The sequence below is a fragment of the Hyperolius riggenbachi genome, chromosome 9 (assembly GCF_040937935.1).
Source record: "Hyperolius riggenbachi isolate aHypRig1 chromosome 9, aHypRig1.pri, whole genome shotgun sequence".
In the NCBI taxonomy this organism is placed as follows: Eukaryota; Metazoa; Chordata; class Amphibia; order Anura; family Hyperoliidae; genus Hyperolius; species Hyperolius riggenbachi.
In genome coordinates, this window is record NC_090654.1 from 128,162,650 (window position 1) to 128,179,396 (window position 16,747).

The window sequence follows — 16,747 nt, forward strand, 5'->3', positions numbered from 1 at the left end:
AAGCCTTCAAAGGAGGTGGCTAGATAATTTGCATGACAAATGAATGCAAATTCCTCAGCAGCAGAGCAGGTCTGAAACTTGCAAAGTGAAGACAGGTCTATCTTCCAGAGACCTGCAGCCCACAGACTTGAGGAATGGTCAAACAGCTGTCTGCCTGTGCAGCCAGCTGAGCGGATCATTGCACAGTCACTGTATTTTCTTTTTCTCTCCAGAGGACAGGTCAATAGTTCACAAGACTGCTCTGTAAAAACATTTAGAATGCTGAGTAGTGTGTGAACTGCAAATATTACAGAATGATGCAATGTTATAAAAAACACTATATAACTGAGAATAAAAAATATGAGAATATTTTCTTTGCTACTAATCTTCTAGTAATTATCCGTACTACACTGCTCTGCGTAATACAGGATCTTCTCAAAAAATTAGCATATTGTGATAAAGTTCATTATTTTCTGTAATGTACTGATAAACATTAGACTTTCATATATTTTACATTCAAATACACACAACTGAAGTAGTTCAAGCCTTTTATTGTTTTAATATTGATGATTTTGGCATACAGCTCATGAAAACCCAAATTTCCTATCTCAAAAAATTAGCATATCTCATCCGACCAATACAAGAAAAGTGTTTTTAAAACAAAAAAAGTCAACCTTCAAATAATTATGTTCAGTTATGCACTCAATACTTGGTCTGGAATCCTTTTGCAGAAATGACTGCTTCAATGCAGCGTGGCATGGAGGCAATCAGCCTGTGGCACTGCTCAGGTGTTATGGAGGCCCAGGATGCTTCGATAGCGGCCTTAAGCTCATCCAGAGTGTTGGGTCTTGCGTCTCTTAACTTTCTCTTCACAATATCCCGCAGATTCTCTATGGGGTTCAGGTCAGGAGAGTTGGCAGGCCAATTGAGCACAATAATACCATGGTCAGTAAACCATTTACCAGTGGTTTTGGCACTGTGAGCAGGTGCCAGGTCGTGCTGAAAAATGAAATCTTCATTTCCATAAAGTTTTTCAGACCATCACTGACTGTGGGTACTTGACACTGGGCTTCAGGCATTTTGGCAATTCCCTCTCCCCAGTCTTCCTCCAGACTCTGGCACCTTGATTTCCGAATGACATGTAAAAGTTGCTTTCATCCGAAAAAAGTACTTTGGACCACTGAGCAACAGTCCAGTGCAGCTTCTCTGTAGCCCAGGTCAGGCGCTTCTCCCGCTGTTTCTGGTTCAAAAGTAGGTTCATGCTTCCATCTGCTGAAAAGCTTTATGGAGATGAAGATTTCATTTTTCAGCATGACCTGGCACCTGCTCACAGTGCCAAAACCACTGGTAAATGGTTTACTGACCATGGTATTACTGTGCTCAATTGGCCTGCCAACTATCCTGACCTGAACCCCATAGAGAATCTGTGGGATATTGTGAACAGAAAGTTGAGAGACGCAAGACCCAACACTCTGGATGAGCTTAAGGCCTCTATCAAAGCATCCTGGGCCTCCATAACACCTGAGCAGTGCCACAGGCTGATTGCCTCCATGCCACGCCGCAATGAAGCAGTCATTTCTGCAAAAGGATTCCCGACCAAGTATTGAGTGCATAACTGAACATTATTATTTGAAGGTTGACTTTTTTTGTTTTAAAAACACTTTTCTTTTATTGGTCGGATGAAATATGCTAATTTTTTGAGATAGGAAATTTGGGTTTTCATGAGCTGTATACCAAAATCATCAATATTAAAACAATAAAAGACTTGAACTACTTCAGTTGTGTGTATTTGAATGTAAAATATATGAAAGTCTAATGTTTATCAGTACATTACAGAAAATAATGAACTTTATCACAATATGCTAATTTTTTGAGAAGATCCTGTATGTTGGCACTTTATAAATACAATAAATAAATAAATAAAAGTGTCTCTTTAAATTTTCTAAATTCCACATTGTGATATAGTCACCAAAAGTCCAAGCAGTTAGACCTAGTCAGAGGTTAGTTTATGAATGCTTGGTTATCTTTTACTTGTTGGATTACTGCAGCTGCATTTTTAAAATTCAACAGTTAAAGATCGCTGTAAACGGCCTTTTCTTATACTCCTGATGGTTTAAATGTGCTTTTAGAATGTATTCATACAGCTCTTTCTCTGTTGAAAAAGAAGCAAGTTCTAACACACAAAGCGAACCAATCTGTTGACAAACCCCAATCCCACCCTGAGAAAAAGGGTGTTGTTTGAAATTGCAAAGAGTTTGTTTAAAATATACTGTATATTAAATCATGTTGGTGTGGTAAGGCAGTATTGTAACAAAAATACAGCAGACTCTCTTTAGAATTCCCAGGTACTGTATTGGTATTTAGTCACCTTCTAAAAATGTTATGTTGGGTTATCTGTTCATGGAATAGTATCCTACAAGAATTTATCTGACCTTTTTTTTTCTCTTTCTGTAGTTTGTGGCAGCATGGATATCCGAAACGATGTCTCCCAGCTTCAAAGGCTTGAGAACTGCACTATTATCCAGGGCAATCTTCAGATACTGCTTATGTTTGGAACTAAACCAGAAGACTTCCGAGGCCTAAGCTTTCCTCGTTTGACAATGATTACAGAGTACCTTCTTCTCTTCCGAGTCTATGGTTTGGAGAGCCTACAAGAACTTTTCCCCAACCTGTCCATCATCCGTGGTACAGACCTCTTTTTCCAGTATTCACTGGTGATTTTTGAAATGCCACATTTAAGGGAAATAGGACTTTACAGCCTGACCAACATATTACGAGGGGCAGTCCGCATTGAGCGCAATCAGGAGCTCTGCCATATTTCCACCATAGACTGGTCGCTGTTATCCAATAATGTAGAAAACCATTATTTTGTAGGCAACAAGCCAGTAGAGGAGTGTGCTGATGTATGTCCTGGGATTCTGGATTCCTCTTGTGTGAAGACAGTCGTGAATGGTGTGGAAGAACCACGCTGCTGGACCTCTCGTCACTGCCAGAAAGGTAACCATTCTTTTCATTAAACATCATGTAATGATTACAGCAGGTCTTTCCACAAATGTCTACTATGTATGGCACAACTACCTCTTTTAGACTGTCTTTATACTACAGCGTATCTGTGATTACAACATTCCTAGACTATTGTATCTTTTGTTTTAGGAAGCAGGCAAGTTCTGAGGTGATGTAGGATGAGCTTATGTCACGGGAAAGGAGATTCTCATTTAGCTTAATGGCCTTTATGTGCAGGTGTGGATGAAGCTTCCTCTGTTTTCATCAGAAAATATTATATGCATAAGGGTTAGGACTTCAGAGGTACACTTATTCTAATACTGACAAAGGTGCCAACCAGCTAGGAAACATTTTAGTATGTGAAAATGGCCCCACCATTGCAGTATAACTACTGCTGCATCAGTCTAATCACACTTGTCTAGTGGTGGGCAGAAATTATGCCTATGTGTAATTGTGCATCGTAATGTGAAATTTGCAGATTAGGTATAAAAAAATTTGCATGTAAATGTAATCACTAACCGTAATTATACATGTTAGCTTAATTTACGCTATTTTCAGAATGTTTTTACGCATATGAACAGATTTTTCACATTGAATAATAGCAGTGTGTGTGCAGTATACTGGCTGATGAACGCAAATTTCTTTCCACATTGAATATTTAATAGCCGCTCAGTTCACTGGCGAATAGATGTGAATATTTTTACGCATTGAATGCTTTTGCCGACTGCTTACTGCGCTGGTGCAGGCCTGGCCACACGTCTACTTCTTAGTGTTCCCGCCCGCAATTGCGTCCTTTGCAGGAAGCTATTGCGGACGGGAGCGCAAAGAAGGCTACTCATGGCTGGGCCTGTTGGAGAAACAAAACTAGCTGGCGACGGGGGACAGGAGGATCTGTGAGTGACTCTGAGGGCTTGGGGCAGCTGCAGGGGGCTGGTGGAAGCCCCAGGTGAGTAAAACAATCAAAAAAAAAATGTAAACATTGGCTTAAGTATCCCTTTAAGGTCCCCATAGCCCTGGCTTCATGTGATTGCAGAGGCTTCTTCCCCTGTAGTTATGCCTTTGCTTCCTAATCCAGCCATCTGGACCCTGTTGAAATTCTACCATAGAATTGCCAGATCTGCAGCTGTAGTACCCAACATTTCTGCTAACGCCTTCCCTCTGCTGTTATATACACTGAAGTAACAGTGTGGGGAGACTGAACCTGTAAGTTTAGAAGTTTTTTCCATTTGCCTTACTTGCAAGGGACGGAAGAATTATGGGAATGCGAGGTGTATCACAAAGGACTTGAGTTTAACTTAATTGGCTTCAACAACTACTACAACAATATTATAAATGGCATAGCATTACAATTTGTATTATTCTCAACAACTGTACTGTATTCAAGCTTTGACACTCAACAGAGCTTCAATAATTTTGGCACTTTATGGATCACTAGGATTTACAGATGGCTCGAACCTCTGATTTAGGTTCGCGAACCTCAAATGCAATCGTCTGAAAAAGTTTGGGTTCGTGCGAACTGGCAATAGACTTCAATGGGGAAGCGAACTTTGAAAATTACAAACATTTATGCTGGCCACAAAAGTGATTGGAAAAGGACCTGGAGGGGGGCATGGCAGAGTGGGATACACGCCAAAAGTCCCAGGGAAAAATCCGGATTTTACGCACAGCAGGGTTTAAGACCAGAAATCACATTTTATTCCTAAATTGGAGGCCTAAAGTGCTTTAAAACATCTTGCATGCGTATACATTAATCAGGTAGTTTAATTAGTGTACTGCTTCACACTGAAAGACCAAACTCACTGTGTAACGCACCGCAAACAGCTGTTTGTGTAGCACGGACTGGTGCACACCATGGTCCATGGCCAGATTGCTCTTCCTCAGTGATATCAGGTAATGTCTGACTGCCTTATCAACTTTCGATGGTTCTTTTTCTACCATTGTTAAAGCTTACATCTATTTTTTTTTTTTTTAAAGAGGAAATGTAACGGCAAAACGTCCCCCTGGGGGGGTACTCGCCTCGGGTGGGGGAAGCCTCAGGATCCTAATGAGGCTTCCCACACCGTCCTCCGTCCCTCGGGGTTCTCGTGGCAGCCCTCCGTACAGCCGTGACGTAATATTTACCTTCCTGGCTCCTGCGCAGGCGCTCTGACGGCTGTCGGCTCCGAAGTAGGCGGAAATACCCGATCACCGTCGGGTCCGCTGTACTGCGCAGGCGCAAGTCTCTGGCGCCTGCGCAGTAGAGCAGACCCGACGGAGATCGGGTATTACCGTCTATTTCCGAGCCGAAAGCAGCCACAGCGCCCCCGCTGGAGCCAGCAAAGGTAAATATTGAAATTACAGTCGGGCATGTCGCCGGCTGTTCAGAGGGCTGCAGAGAGACCCCCGTGGGATGGAGGACGGCGTGGGAAGCCTCATTAGGATCCAGAGGCTTCCCCCACCCGAGGTGAGTACCCCCCAGGGGATCTTTTTGAAGTTACAGAGTCTCTTCAAGTTACTTTTTCTGCTGGCTGCTTTAACGAGTGCCTTTAATGAGAATCTTTCATGGAGGGAAAGTCTGCCATTCATTCAACTGTGTGACTGATAAACTCTCCATATTACTTTCTCAGTACCATGGTGACAACAGGTAATGGCCAGGGAATCGGGGTTCGATTCCGGAGTGGGAGCCTGAGAAACGGCTACCACCACACATCCAAGGAAGGACTCAAATGTGCCATATAAGTAATGTACCTGCCCTGACCTTGCTTTGCAGACCAGACCAGACCAAGCCTGGTGTAATATGTGAAAGGGTGTTCTATCTGGTCACACTCAGCTGCTAATTGAGCACCAACAGGTCCTTTCATCCAGGGGAAGCTAGCTCCCTAGGGGTCCACTGCCAACTTGAGACAGAGGCACCGCTGGAGAATAGGTTTAAATGCATATGGTTTTTGATTTTGGTCTGTTAAATGAAAACCGTATATAGCACAGCTATGAAATTAATATAGTCTTGTTCATTAAAATCTGTCCAATGTGCTGATATAAAAATCATAACCATAACCCGTCCGGTTATTGGTGTACGATCCTTCTCGGGGGCAGGACAGCCTAATGCACTCAAGCAAGATGTCATATTAATCGCTATTTTCTGACAATTATGACTCTGCTATCCACCTAAATATGACCTGTATAGTTTGAGTTACAGTGTTTTACAATTTAAGCTCAAAATCCTCCTAGGAGGAGGTGGACTGTCATTGGTGGGTAATTCAGAGGGGGCAGGCATTGCCACACCCCCAAACCAGCTTCATCAAAAGCACATTGCCAGCAGGCGGACTTCAGTCCTCCAAATTCCATCTTCACGAGAGCCTGCTGCTGCTAACCAGAGGACCATGTGGTTAGCAGCCATCTTGGAACTGTAACATTTGCTTGGATTACAAAATATTCCTAAAGGCCTATGATTCTGAAACCAAGGACTTTGCATTTCTTTTCCCAGAAGGAAATATCCCCACACAGACTGCATTTCGGCTAAGTAAACCTTTCACAATTATTCCCTTTTATTTTAAGCTTTGTGTGTATATGTTTATTAGTGTATGTAAATGTGTGTAATGCATTTTTGTTATTAAATGTTTAAAAATCATTTTACGGTTATGACCTGTTCCTGAACATACACAATCGTACTTACTTTCGAAAACGTTACCTTGAGTATCTTGTATCTATAACCTGTATGCTTGAATCAGGTACAGATAAACAGATCTGACGCCGATCCCTGCATACAGCTAAGGGTTAACTTACAGTGTTCAGTGTGCTAAAATATTTACAGCCATGTGCTGACTCACATGTGGTGGCAAACTTTTGAATTGTACGTGTGTGGTGAATCCTTTGGAGTCAGGACGCTCCTCTCGGCTAGTCGGTTCATAGATTGCGAATCCACACATGGGCATCTATGCGCAAAGCGGCAGCGAGACCGAGTTTCTGACTCTGAGTGATTGACCCGATCAAGTACCAGCCCGTGCAGTCTGACAGATGGCTGTGAAGGTGCAAGGGAGAAAGTGGCTGAAGATAATGCACCTGCAGGAGGGTGGCTTTGCTTTTGTATGCTGCTTTTCCTCAGGTGGTCTTCCCATTGCAGTTTGTGCTTTTTCTCCATGTGCCTTCATAAGGCAGTTGTCCCTACGTGGGTGTTGGCCTTTCCACGGCTCAAATTTTGGTGGCCGAGAGAACAGATGGCATTGCTTTCATCTGAGGCAGACACCCAAAAAAAATGTCCACACCGCTGAGCCCTGGGGTGATGGCACTATGGTGGCGTCAGTAGTTGACGTTGAAGGGCATGTTGGCTGGCTGTCCATAGGTGGCGATACATGGAGCTGGACCCTGCCATAAGCTGTTTCTGACGACGAGCTCCCCTTGCTTCTTTCAGCAACTCGTCTCCTCCTACTCTTCTCTGACTCCCCCTCTGAATCATCCCCTTGCCCATCTTGTCTATTAGGATCCCACGTGGCATCCATGGCAGTATCATCGTCATCCTCCCCAGCTTCGCTTATATCGGACACCTCCAAAACTGCACCAACAGCAGGTACTTAATCGTCGTCCTCCTCACACCTTGAGTCCATAGTGTTGCCTAACTCATTCATATGAGGTGGTGTAACTTGCTTAGCGCCTTCATCTTGTTGTAACAATAATGGCTGTGAATCAGTTAATTCCCCACCAAATAACTCCTGCGAAGTGTCAAATGTAGCGGATGTGGTGCTTGTAGTAGTGCTGGTGGCTGCGGAAGATGAGGTGTTCTGTGTTAAATAGCCAACTACATCCTGACAATCTTGGGAGTTGATGGCACGTGCCTTCTTCTGAGCACTGTACTTTGGTCCAGGGCTGCGCGAAATCATGTCAGCACGACCTCGAACAGACCTGCCGGGTGGCCTGCCTCTGGGTCTGCCTCTGCCTGTTTTGTCCCATATCGGGGGGGTGGGGGGGGGAATATGAGGTGAAAGGTATGCACTGACTTGACTAATACAATGTGCAGTCACACAGGTGCAGTGAACGGTATGCAGTGACTGGTATTACAATACAATGTGCAGCTGTCACACAGGTGCAGTTAACAGGTATGCACGGACTGGAATATAAAACATTGTGTGGTCACACAGGTGCAGTGAACAGGTATGCAGTGACTGGTATCAATACAATGTGCAACTGTCACACACAGGTACCGTGAACAGGTATGCAGTGACTAGTATTACAAATGTGCATCTGTCTCACACACACACAGGTACCATGAACAGGTATGCAGTGACTGGTATATAATATAACACTGTGTGCTGTCACACAGGTGCACTGAACAGGTATGCAGTGACTGGTATCAATACAATCTGCAGCTGCCTGTCACACACAGGTACCCTGAACAGGTATGCAGTGACTGGTATTACAAATGTGCAGCTGTCACACGCGTGCAGTGAAAAGGTAGGCACTGAATGTGCTGGGCCTGGCAGTGGCACAGTAGGAATTACCAAGGGCCAGCTATGACTGACTGACGGGTGTATATGCAAGTGTCAGTGGGCCACAAAAAAAAAAAAAAATAGATCACAAGAACATTAGTTCTCAAAAGAGCTGTTGTGGGGGTGCTTTTTAGCAATAAGTGTCAGCAAGGAGCAAGCTAACAAGCCTAACAAGAGCCTTACTAAGCTTTCCCTATGTCTCTGCAGTCTTCAGCAACCTCGCCCTTCTTTAAATAGCTGACGCGGCTGCCTTATGGCTGCCCTATGGCTGGGTCTGGTGACTGTTATATAGAGGGTCAAAGTTGAGCCTAATGATGTAGTATAGGGGGCAGGTCGAACTCGCATATAGTTCACGGTTCACTGCGAACCAGCGATGTTCGCGCGAATTGTTTTGCGGTTGAACCGTTCAGGCCATCTCTACTAGGATTATGATTTGGATTATTTGTTTCATTAATATCTGGCACTCCACAAAAGTTCACTGTGGTCTGATGTTGTGCACAGCTTCATTGTGTGTTCTGCAAGCTTCACTGTGTGTTCTGCAGGCTTCACCGTGGCCTGGGGTTCTGCAGGCTTCACCGTGGCCTGGGGTTCTGCAGGCTTCACCGTGGCCTGGGATTCTGCAGGCTTCACTGCGGCCTGGGGTTCTGCAGGCTTTACTGTGGCCTGGGGTTCTGCAGGCTTTACTGTGGCCTGGGGTTCTGCAGGCTTCGCCGCGGCCTGGGGTTCTGCAGGCTTCGCTGCGGCCTGGGGTTCTGCAGGCTTCGCTGCGGCCTGGGGTTCTGCAGGCTTCACCGCGGCCTGGGGTTCTGCAGGCTTCACCGCGGCCTGGGGTTCTGCAGGCTTCACCGCGGCCTGGGGTTCTGCAGGCTTCACCGCGGCCTGGGGTTCTGCAGGCTTCACCGCGGCCTGGGGTTCTGCAGGCTTCACCGCGGCCTGGGGTTCTGCAGGCTTCACCGCGGCCTGGGGTTCTGCAGGCTTCACCGCGGCCTGGGGTTCTGCAGGCTTCACCGCGGCCTGGGGTTCTGCAGGCTTCACCGCGGCCTGGGGTTCTGCAGGCTTCACCGCGGCCTGAGGTTCTGCAGGCTTCACTGTGGCGTGGGGTTCTGCAGGGACGTGTCTGATAGTTTATGCATGTACTTATAGCACACATATTGAATTGATCTATGCAATCCAATAAATAGAGCACGTGAAACGCGCTTATTGAAAGCATTAGGAACTATGAGAAATAGTTTAAACTGGTGTAAAGTTTGAATTGCCCGCAGTATTGTTATTTATTCCTGACATAGACTAAGAACAGCTTATAGGTTGCTTCTTTGGCCTGTCAGTGGTATGTATGAGTCACACCTGTATAGTTCTATCTTCTTTGATAGGAATGTTTGCGCACAAATCCAGTTTTTCAGGCACATCAGTATGATGACAGGAAAGGGTTACAGGGTACTGCGTGGTGGCTGTGGCCAGGGAGGTTGGTGTAACTTGATCTGATTGTGCCCTCAAGGCAGCAGGTAAAACACAGGAACGTGTGCCGCATGCTGGCTGCTCTATTTACTGTAAATATTTGGCATCATCTGCAAGGAAAACACTCCATTCTCATCCACCTGGTTATCAGGCCTCATGCATGCTGCCGTCTGCAAAAATATGAAGCAATATCATTGTTGTTAATTTTTTTTTCTCTATGAATATTAATGGATAGAATTTTATGTGACTTATTTTTAAACTGCAATTCGATTTTCACTATAACATTACATTTTCTACCACTCAGTGGTGTAGGGATCGCCATAGTGGCTGCTAGGGGACATGTAGTCACAGGGTTCCGTGTGCGTGGCCTGCAGCAATATGGGGGGTCTGTAGATCCCCCCCCCCCCTTTGTCAAAGTAGTGACAGCGATGCATAAGAGAAGTGTCTCGCATCTCACCAGTGATGAACAGTCTCCAGGCATCCCAGTCTCTATGGCTACAGCACCCATTTCTTCATATTAAGTGATGAGAGAGGGCGCTCTAATCATAGAGATGAGGATGCCTGGTAAAGATGATTGTATGGGGTGGTTGTATGGGGTGGGGGGGGGGTTTACATCTGGCTACTTTTATTGGGGACTCCCTCGGCTTAACTATACTGGGTGTCTTCTGACTAGACTACCTATATAGGGGGTTCTTCTAGCTACCTATACTGGGGGTTCCCTTTCCTAACCTATACTGGGTGTTCCCTCTTCTAACCTATACTGGGGGTTCTTCTGGGTTTGTCTATACTGGCGGGGCTACTACAGGCTACATATATAGACTGAGTTTCTCCTGCCTATCTACTGTATACTATGGGGCCCTCTGACTTCTAATAGTGGACGGGTGTTTTTTCTTTCTGGGGCTACCTATACTAAGGGATCCTTCTGCTTACCTTGACTGGGGGATCCTTCTGCCTACCTATACAGGGGGTGCTACCTCTGACTAGCTATCCTGGGAAGTGTGGGGGGGGGGTGGTCCTACTGGCTACCTTTTTTTTTTAATAGGGCTTGCTATTTCAATCTTACATTGGGGGGACTCTGGCTACCTATACCAGGGGGGTGGTTCTTCTGGCTTCCTTCACCGAGGGCCCTTTGGCTATATATAGTGAGGAGGGGTATCCCTGACTACCTATACTAGGGGGTAACTTATGGCTACCTACATGGAGAGCATGTAGCTACCTATACTGATGGGGCTATTCCTGGGCATTCATTTTGGGCTAAATATACGGGGGGGGGGGGGGGCAGCACTACTTGTGGATATCTACAATGCAGTATACCTGGGGCTATCTGATACTTGTGTGGCCCATCAGGATACCTCAAATTTGTGCAAGGAGGAGAGGCACAAAGATGCCTTTTATAACAGTTTTCGTATGGTGCCCAGTCAAAACTTTGCTCTGTGCTATTTGCTAATTAAATTACATAATGACATAAGTGAAAGCGAACACTCAAATACTGTTGTACATAGAACGGCCATCTCAGAATACTGTATATACTGTAAACATTTTCATGGTGCTTTTGATCAAATGTATATTTGAACCTTGATAGTTCTAAGAAAAAAATCGTAACAGTTTATCAATTTTAAGGATTCATAATTTTTAGCTACGCCCCAGGATTCTTGTGCAAACTGTTGCCACTATATTTGTGAAGGCTTGGCATTGCATGTTGTTTTTATAGGTGTTTTGCTGCATGCATTATGCTACCTAGCTACTCTCCTGAATAATTCCTATTAACCTTTTTATTACATCATTTTAATGTACATCATTAGAAAGGCCTAGAGGACTTAATTAAGGTAATCAATGTCGCTTTAATTGTAACACTACAGTTACTTTAGGTTAGTAAGGATCCTTAACCTGATCCTGACCTATATCACTATTAAGCCTTTTATTGAAACAAATAAGATTTGTTTTAATTGGAGCAAATTGCAGCAGTTCCTATTACTGTATTCTTCTTGTACTAGTTATTAGCATTTGTATAGCTCTTACCTTAAAGCAGGCGTGTCGAACTGAAATACAAAGTGGGCCGAAATTTAACACCGAGACCAAGTAGTTCGCCAACCTTAATGTCTAGCAGCCACCTCCTTACCTTATAAAGTTCCCTGATGTCTAGTAACCGTCCTCCCTCCTCTATACAATACCCTGGTGTCTAATACCTCTTCCCTCCCCTACACAGTTCCCGGCTGTCTAGTGACCACCCTCCCTTGCCTATACAGATCCCCGGTGTCTAGTGCTTTCCCCCTTCCTCACCTATATGGCATTGGCTTCCCTGGTGATCTAGTGCTTTTCCTCCAGTATAGCATCCCTGGTGGTCTACATTATGCAAAGTGGGTAAAACACTTTGGGGCCAAATTTGATGGCTATGAGGGGCAGATTTGGCCTGTGGGCCAAAAGTTTGACATGTATGCCTTAAAGGGAACGTGAAGCAAGGGGTAAATAGAGGCTGCCCTATTTATTTCCTCCTTAAACAATGCCAGTTTCTTGGCAGCCCTGCTGAACTATTTGGCTGCAATAGTGTCTGAATCACACCAGGAACAAGCATGAATGGTAGTACAGAGGTAGTAAAGAGTAAAAACAGTATTTCTTTAAAATGAAGTAGGTAGCAGTGGACTTACCCCTCCAAAGCAGACACAAAAATGACGTTTCAGGCAAATAACAATTTATTTACATACTCCAAACATGGTGCAATGCGTTTCGCGGGTATATCCAACTTCCTCAGGCAATAAATAGGAGCATATAACCAATGTGGTCCGGTACGTAGCCTGGCGCCCCCGACAGAGGCGCCAGGCTACATACCGGACCACATTGGTTATATGCTCCTATTTATTTCCTGAGGAAGTGGGATATACCCGCGAAACGCATTGCACCTTGTTCGGAGTATGTAAGTAAAGTTTTTTGCCTGAAACTGCATATGGGTGTCTGCTTTGGAGGGGTAAGTCCACCGCTACCTACTTCATTTTATTTATTTTAAAGAAATACTGTTTTTACTCTCTTGGCGCCTCTGTACTACCATTGCTGCTGTTCAACCCCTGGGGGAGGGGAATTTCTCCTTTTCCCGATCTACAGAGAGCGACTTCTTAATCCTGAGTGGGGACAGGTCTAATCTCCTCACCTGCCTTCATAGTGGTTACCTGGACAGTAACCCATGTTTGTAAGTGTAACCTATCTATACTTACCTTTCATACCCAATTCACAGTACATACTACACTATACTGGGCTCTCTGTGTCTTCCCTTATATTTATGAACAAGCATAAAGTTATCTTGTCAGATTGGACAAAAATGTCAAACACCTGATCTGTTGCATGCTTGTCCAGGTTCTGTGGCTAAAGGTATTAGGGACAGAGGATCGGCAGGGTAGCCCGTCAACTGGTATTGTTTTAAAAGGTAATAAATATGGCAGACTCCATATAATTCTCACTTCAGGTTCCCTTTAAAGGATGGATCTTTTTTTGAGGAAAACAACCTTTCTGGCCACACAATGACCGCAAAGTCAATGATTGTTCAAAGCTTTCTGACTATCCTTGCTTTTGTTATCATTATGCGGTCAGTCAGTCATTGTAAAGATGTCAATAGGAACAGATTTGAGCTGCTCAGAGGATGGCATTTAGAGAGAGGACTGTGCACAAGAGCTCCATCCCCAATGGAGTGGGGAAAAAAAACCCTTCGATTAGCCACCACAATGAATGTAAGATGCTGACTGGTTAAGTTAATCAGAATTTTTTTTTGTCATTTACAAGTTAAGGCTTGCCTCTAAGAAAACTGTCATGCATCAATATTGATTGCATACTTCGCGCATGCACAACATGTTTTGAGTACTACTGACCATTTCCTCTGTCAGTGAGTAGTTTTAGTTATTTTAGCCTTTTTAGGATACTCTTGTGTTTAAAATTGTTCATCTGCCTCAAATGGGAGGTCAAAAGTTGTGGTTAGGATAATGTACAAGTCATCGAAGTTTTTTTGGAGACTGGATGAACATTTTTTCATACCCCTGGACCAAAGAGGGTATGGGCTTTCCCCACATGTGGTAGCAGTAGTTGTTACAACATGTGGGGATATATCTTAGCCCAGTACACACAATTTACTACACTATATTGGGCTTGCAGTGTCCCTGTTGTCTTCTTTCCTCTGGAAGGTCTTTGGATACTTATCTTTTGGTTGTCAGTATGGGGCTTGTTTCCATCCTTAATGGGTTGGCTTTTCATAGGTAAAGGAAATAATTAATGCAGAATTGCAACAGCTAGAATGGAGTTTAAGGGCTCGTTCACGCTGGGGCGTTTTCTGCCTTTTTTTTCCGGCACAGGCGGTTTTTAAAATCACCCACAAAACGCTTGTGCAGTGAATCTCTGAGAAGGTTCATATCAGGTCGGTTTGTGCGCTGTGCGTGCAGCAAAGTGGTGCCTGTACCATTTTTGGGGCGATTTTGACTCAATGGAAAAAACGTAAACGCTCACAAAATCGCTTTGTGCAGCGATTGTGTTTTTAAGAATAAATATATTGTATTTATTCTTGTCCAGGCCAGAGTTCACTTCCTGACTTGCGTCAGGGAGTGAATAAAAAAAAAACGCTCGGGAAAAGCGCTTACCCAAGCGCCAGAGATTAAAAAAAAAAAATATTGCTTCAAAAAAAGCCCAATATGAACGGAATGCAATGTGAACGAGGCCTACGGGTGGGAATGCTGTGATTGCTCTGTTTATAGTGGTCCTTCCAGTGGCCACATTACATCAATTTCAGTTCATGGGACCCCCTGTTAGAGATGGGCCGAACGGTTCGCCGGCAAACGGTTCCAGGCGAACATCGGGTGGTACGCCTTCGCCGGCGAAGGTGAACTTTGCCGGAAGTTCGATACGCCCCATAATGCTCTATGAGGGTCAACTTTGACCCTCTGCATCACAGTCAGCAGGCGCATTGTAGCCAATCCGGCTATACTAAGCCCTGGAGCCCCAACCCCCCTTATATAAGGCAGGCTCCGGCAGCCATTAGCCTCACTCGTGTGCCTGCTAGAGACAGAATAGGGACAGCTGCTGCAGACTTGTTCTCCTAGGGACAGATTAGTCAGGCTCTTGCCTTCTTAGCTTGCTCAGCTGAATCTTATTGCTATAATAGCACCCCAGAAAAGCTCTTTTCAGAGCTCATCCTGCGCGTGTGATCAATTTTTTTTTCTGTGTTTGAAACTGACACTTGTGTTTTTTAGACAGCATTGCTAATTCATACTGTGTGTCCCACTGCCAGCAGCAGCAGCAGCACATTCAGTGACTACTACCTGTGTGTGTGAGACACTTGTGTTGCTTAGACAGCATTGCTAATTCATAATGTGTGTGTCCCACTGCCAGCAGCCCACCAGCATTCAGCAGCACATTCAGTGACACCTGTGTGTGTGACAGGGAGCTGCACATTGTACTACCTACCCAGTACTGCATTTACCTACTACTAGTACCTGTTGTGTTTAGTTAACCCACCTCATCACTGCATACACCTATGTTTGTGTTGAGTGAACCCACCTCGCTGCACATAACTACCTTTTGTGTTGAGTGAACTTGCCTCACTGCATATAACTACCTTTTAAGTTGAGTGAACTCACCTCACTGCATATCTACCTTTTCTGTAGAGTGAACTCACCTAACTGCATATAACTACCTTTGTGTTGAGTGAACTCCGCTGACTGCATCTAACTACCTGTTGTGTTCAGTGAACTCACCTTACTGCATATATAACTACCTTTGGGTTGAGTGAACTCCCCTCACTGCATATATAACTACCTTTGGGTTGAGTGAACTCACCTCACTGCACATAGCTACCTTTTGTGTTCAGTGAACTCACCTCACTGCATATATATAACTCCTTTAGGTTGAGTGAACTCACCTCACTGCACATAGCTACCTGTTGTGTTCAGTGAACTCACCTCACTGCATATATAACTACCTTTGGGTTGAGTGAACTCACCTCACTGCATATAACTACGTTTGTGTTGAGTGAACTCAGCTGACTGCTTCTAACTAACCGTTGTGTTCAGTGAACTCACCTCACTGCATATATAACTACCTTTGGGTTGAGTGAACTCACCTCACTGCATATATAACTACCTTTGGGTTGAGTGAACTCACCTCACTGCATATATATAACGACCTTTGGGTTGAGTGAACTCACCTCACTGCACATAGCTACCTTTTGTGTTCAGTGAACTCACCTTACTGCATATATAACTACCTTTGGGTTGAGTGAACTCACTTCACTGCATATATAGCTACCTTTGAGTTGAGTGAACTCACCTCACTGCATATACCTAGCTTCCCCCCGAGATGGACAAAATGGACAAACCAGGTAGAGGAAGAGGTAGAGGAAGACCCAGAGGAAGGCCACCTGGCACTGGCAGGTCTTTGCGAGGTGGTGTTGCTGTGATTTCGTGCGGACCTGGACCAAAGTACAGTGCCCGGAAGAAGGCACGAGCCATCACTTCCCAAAATTGTGAGGACATGCTTGAGTATTTCTCCTGTGTTCTAAGTCCCACCTCCTCTGTACGCCCTGTGTGGTTTGATGTGGTTTGGTGTGATCATTCCCCCTTCACTCTATATGTGGTCACTTCTGACTGTTTGTATGTATGCCCGAAGGTGAGCGGGCAAATGGCACATATTTTTGAGGACTATTTTGGATCACATTTAATAGTGACTTTTGGGTGACGCCTGGAGGTGAGCAGGCAGGTTTTCACTCATGTTTGGTTATATATTGGATTGCTCTGTATGTTTCTTGGTCTGGATTGATGACAATCAGATATCAATTAAGCATGCTGTTTTTATACATATTTCTTAGGAAAATTCGTATACCC

General features: G+C 44.6%; 1 protein-coding gene across 1 annotated transcript in view; it reads left to right on the forward strand.

The window, feature by feature from the left end:
* Positions 1-16,747, forward strand: part of INSRR (insulin receptor related receptor) — a 212,371-nt gene that overhangs the window by 41,736 nt on the left and 153,888 nt on the right. Inside the window, exon 2 of the mRNA XM_068253492.1 lies at positions 2,434-2,976. Within this exon, the coding sequence (XP_068109593.1) occupies positions 2,434-2,976 (543 nt within the window). The remainder of the gene's footprint in view (positions 1-2,433; positions 2,977-16,747) is intronic.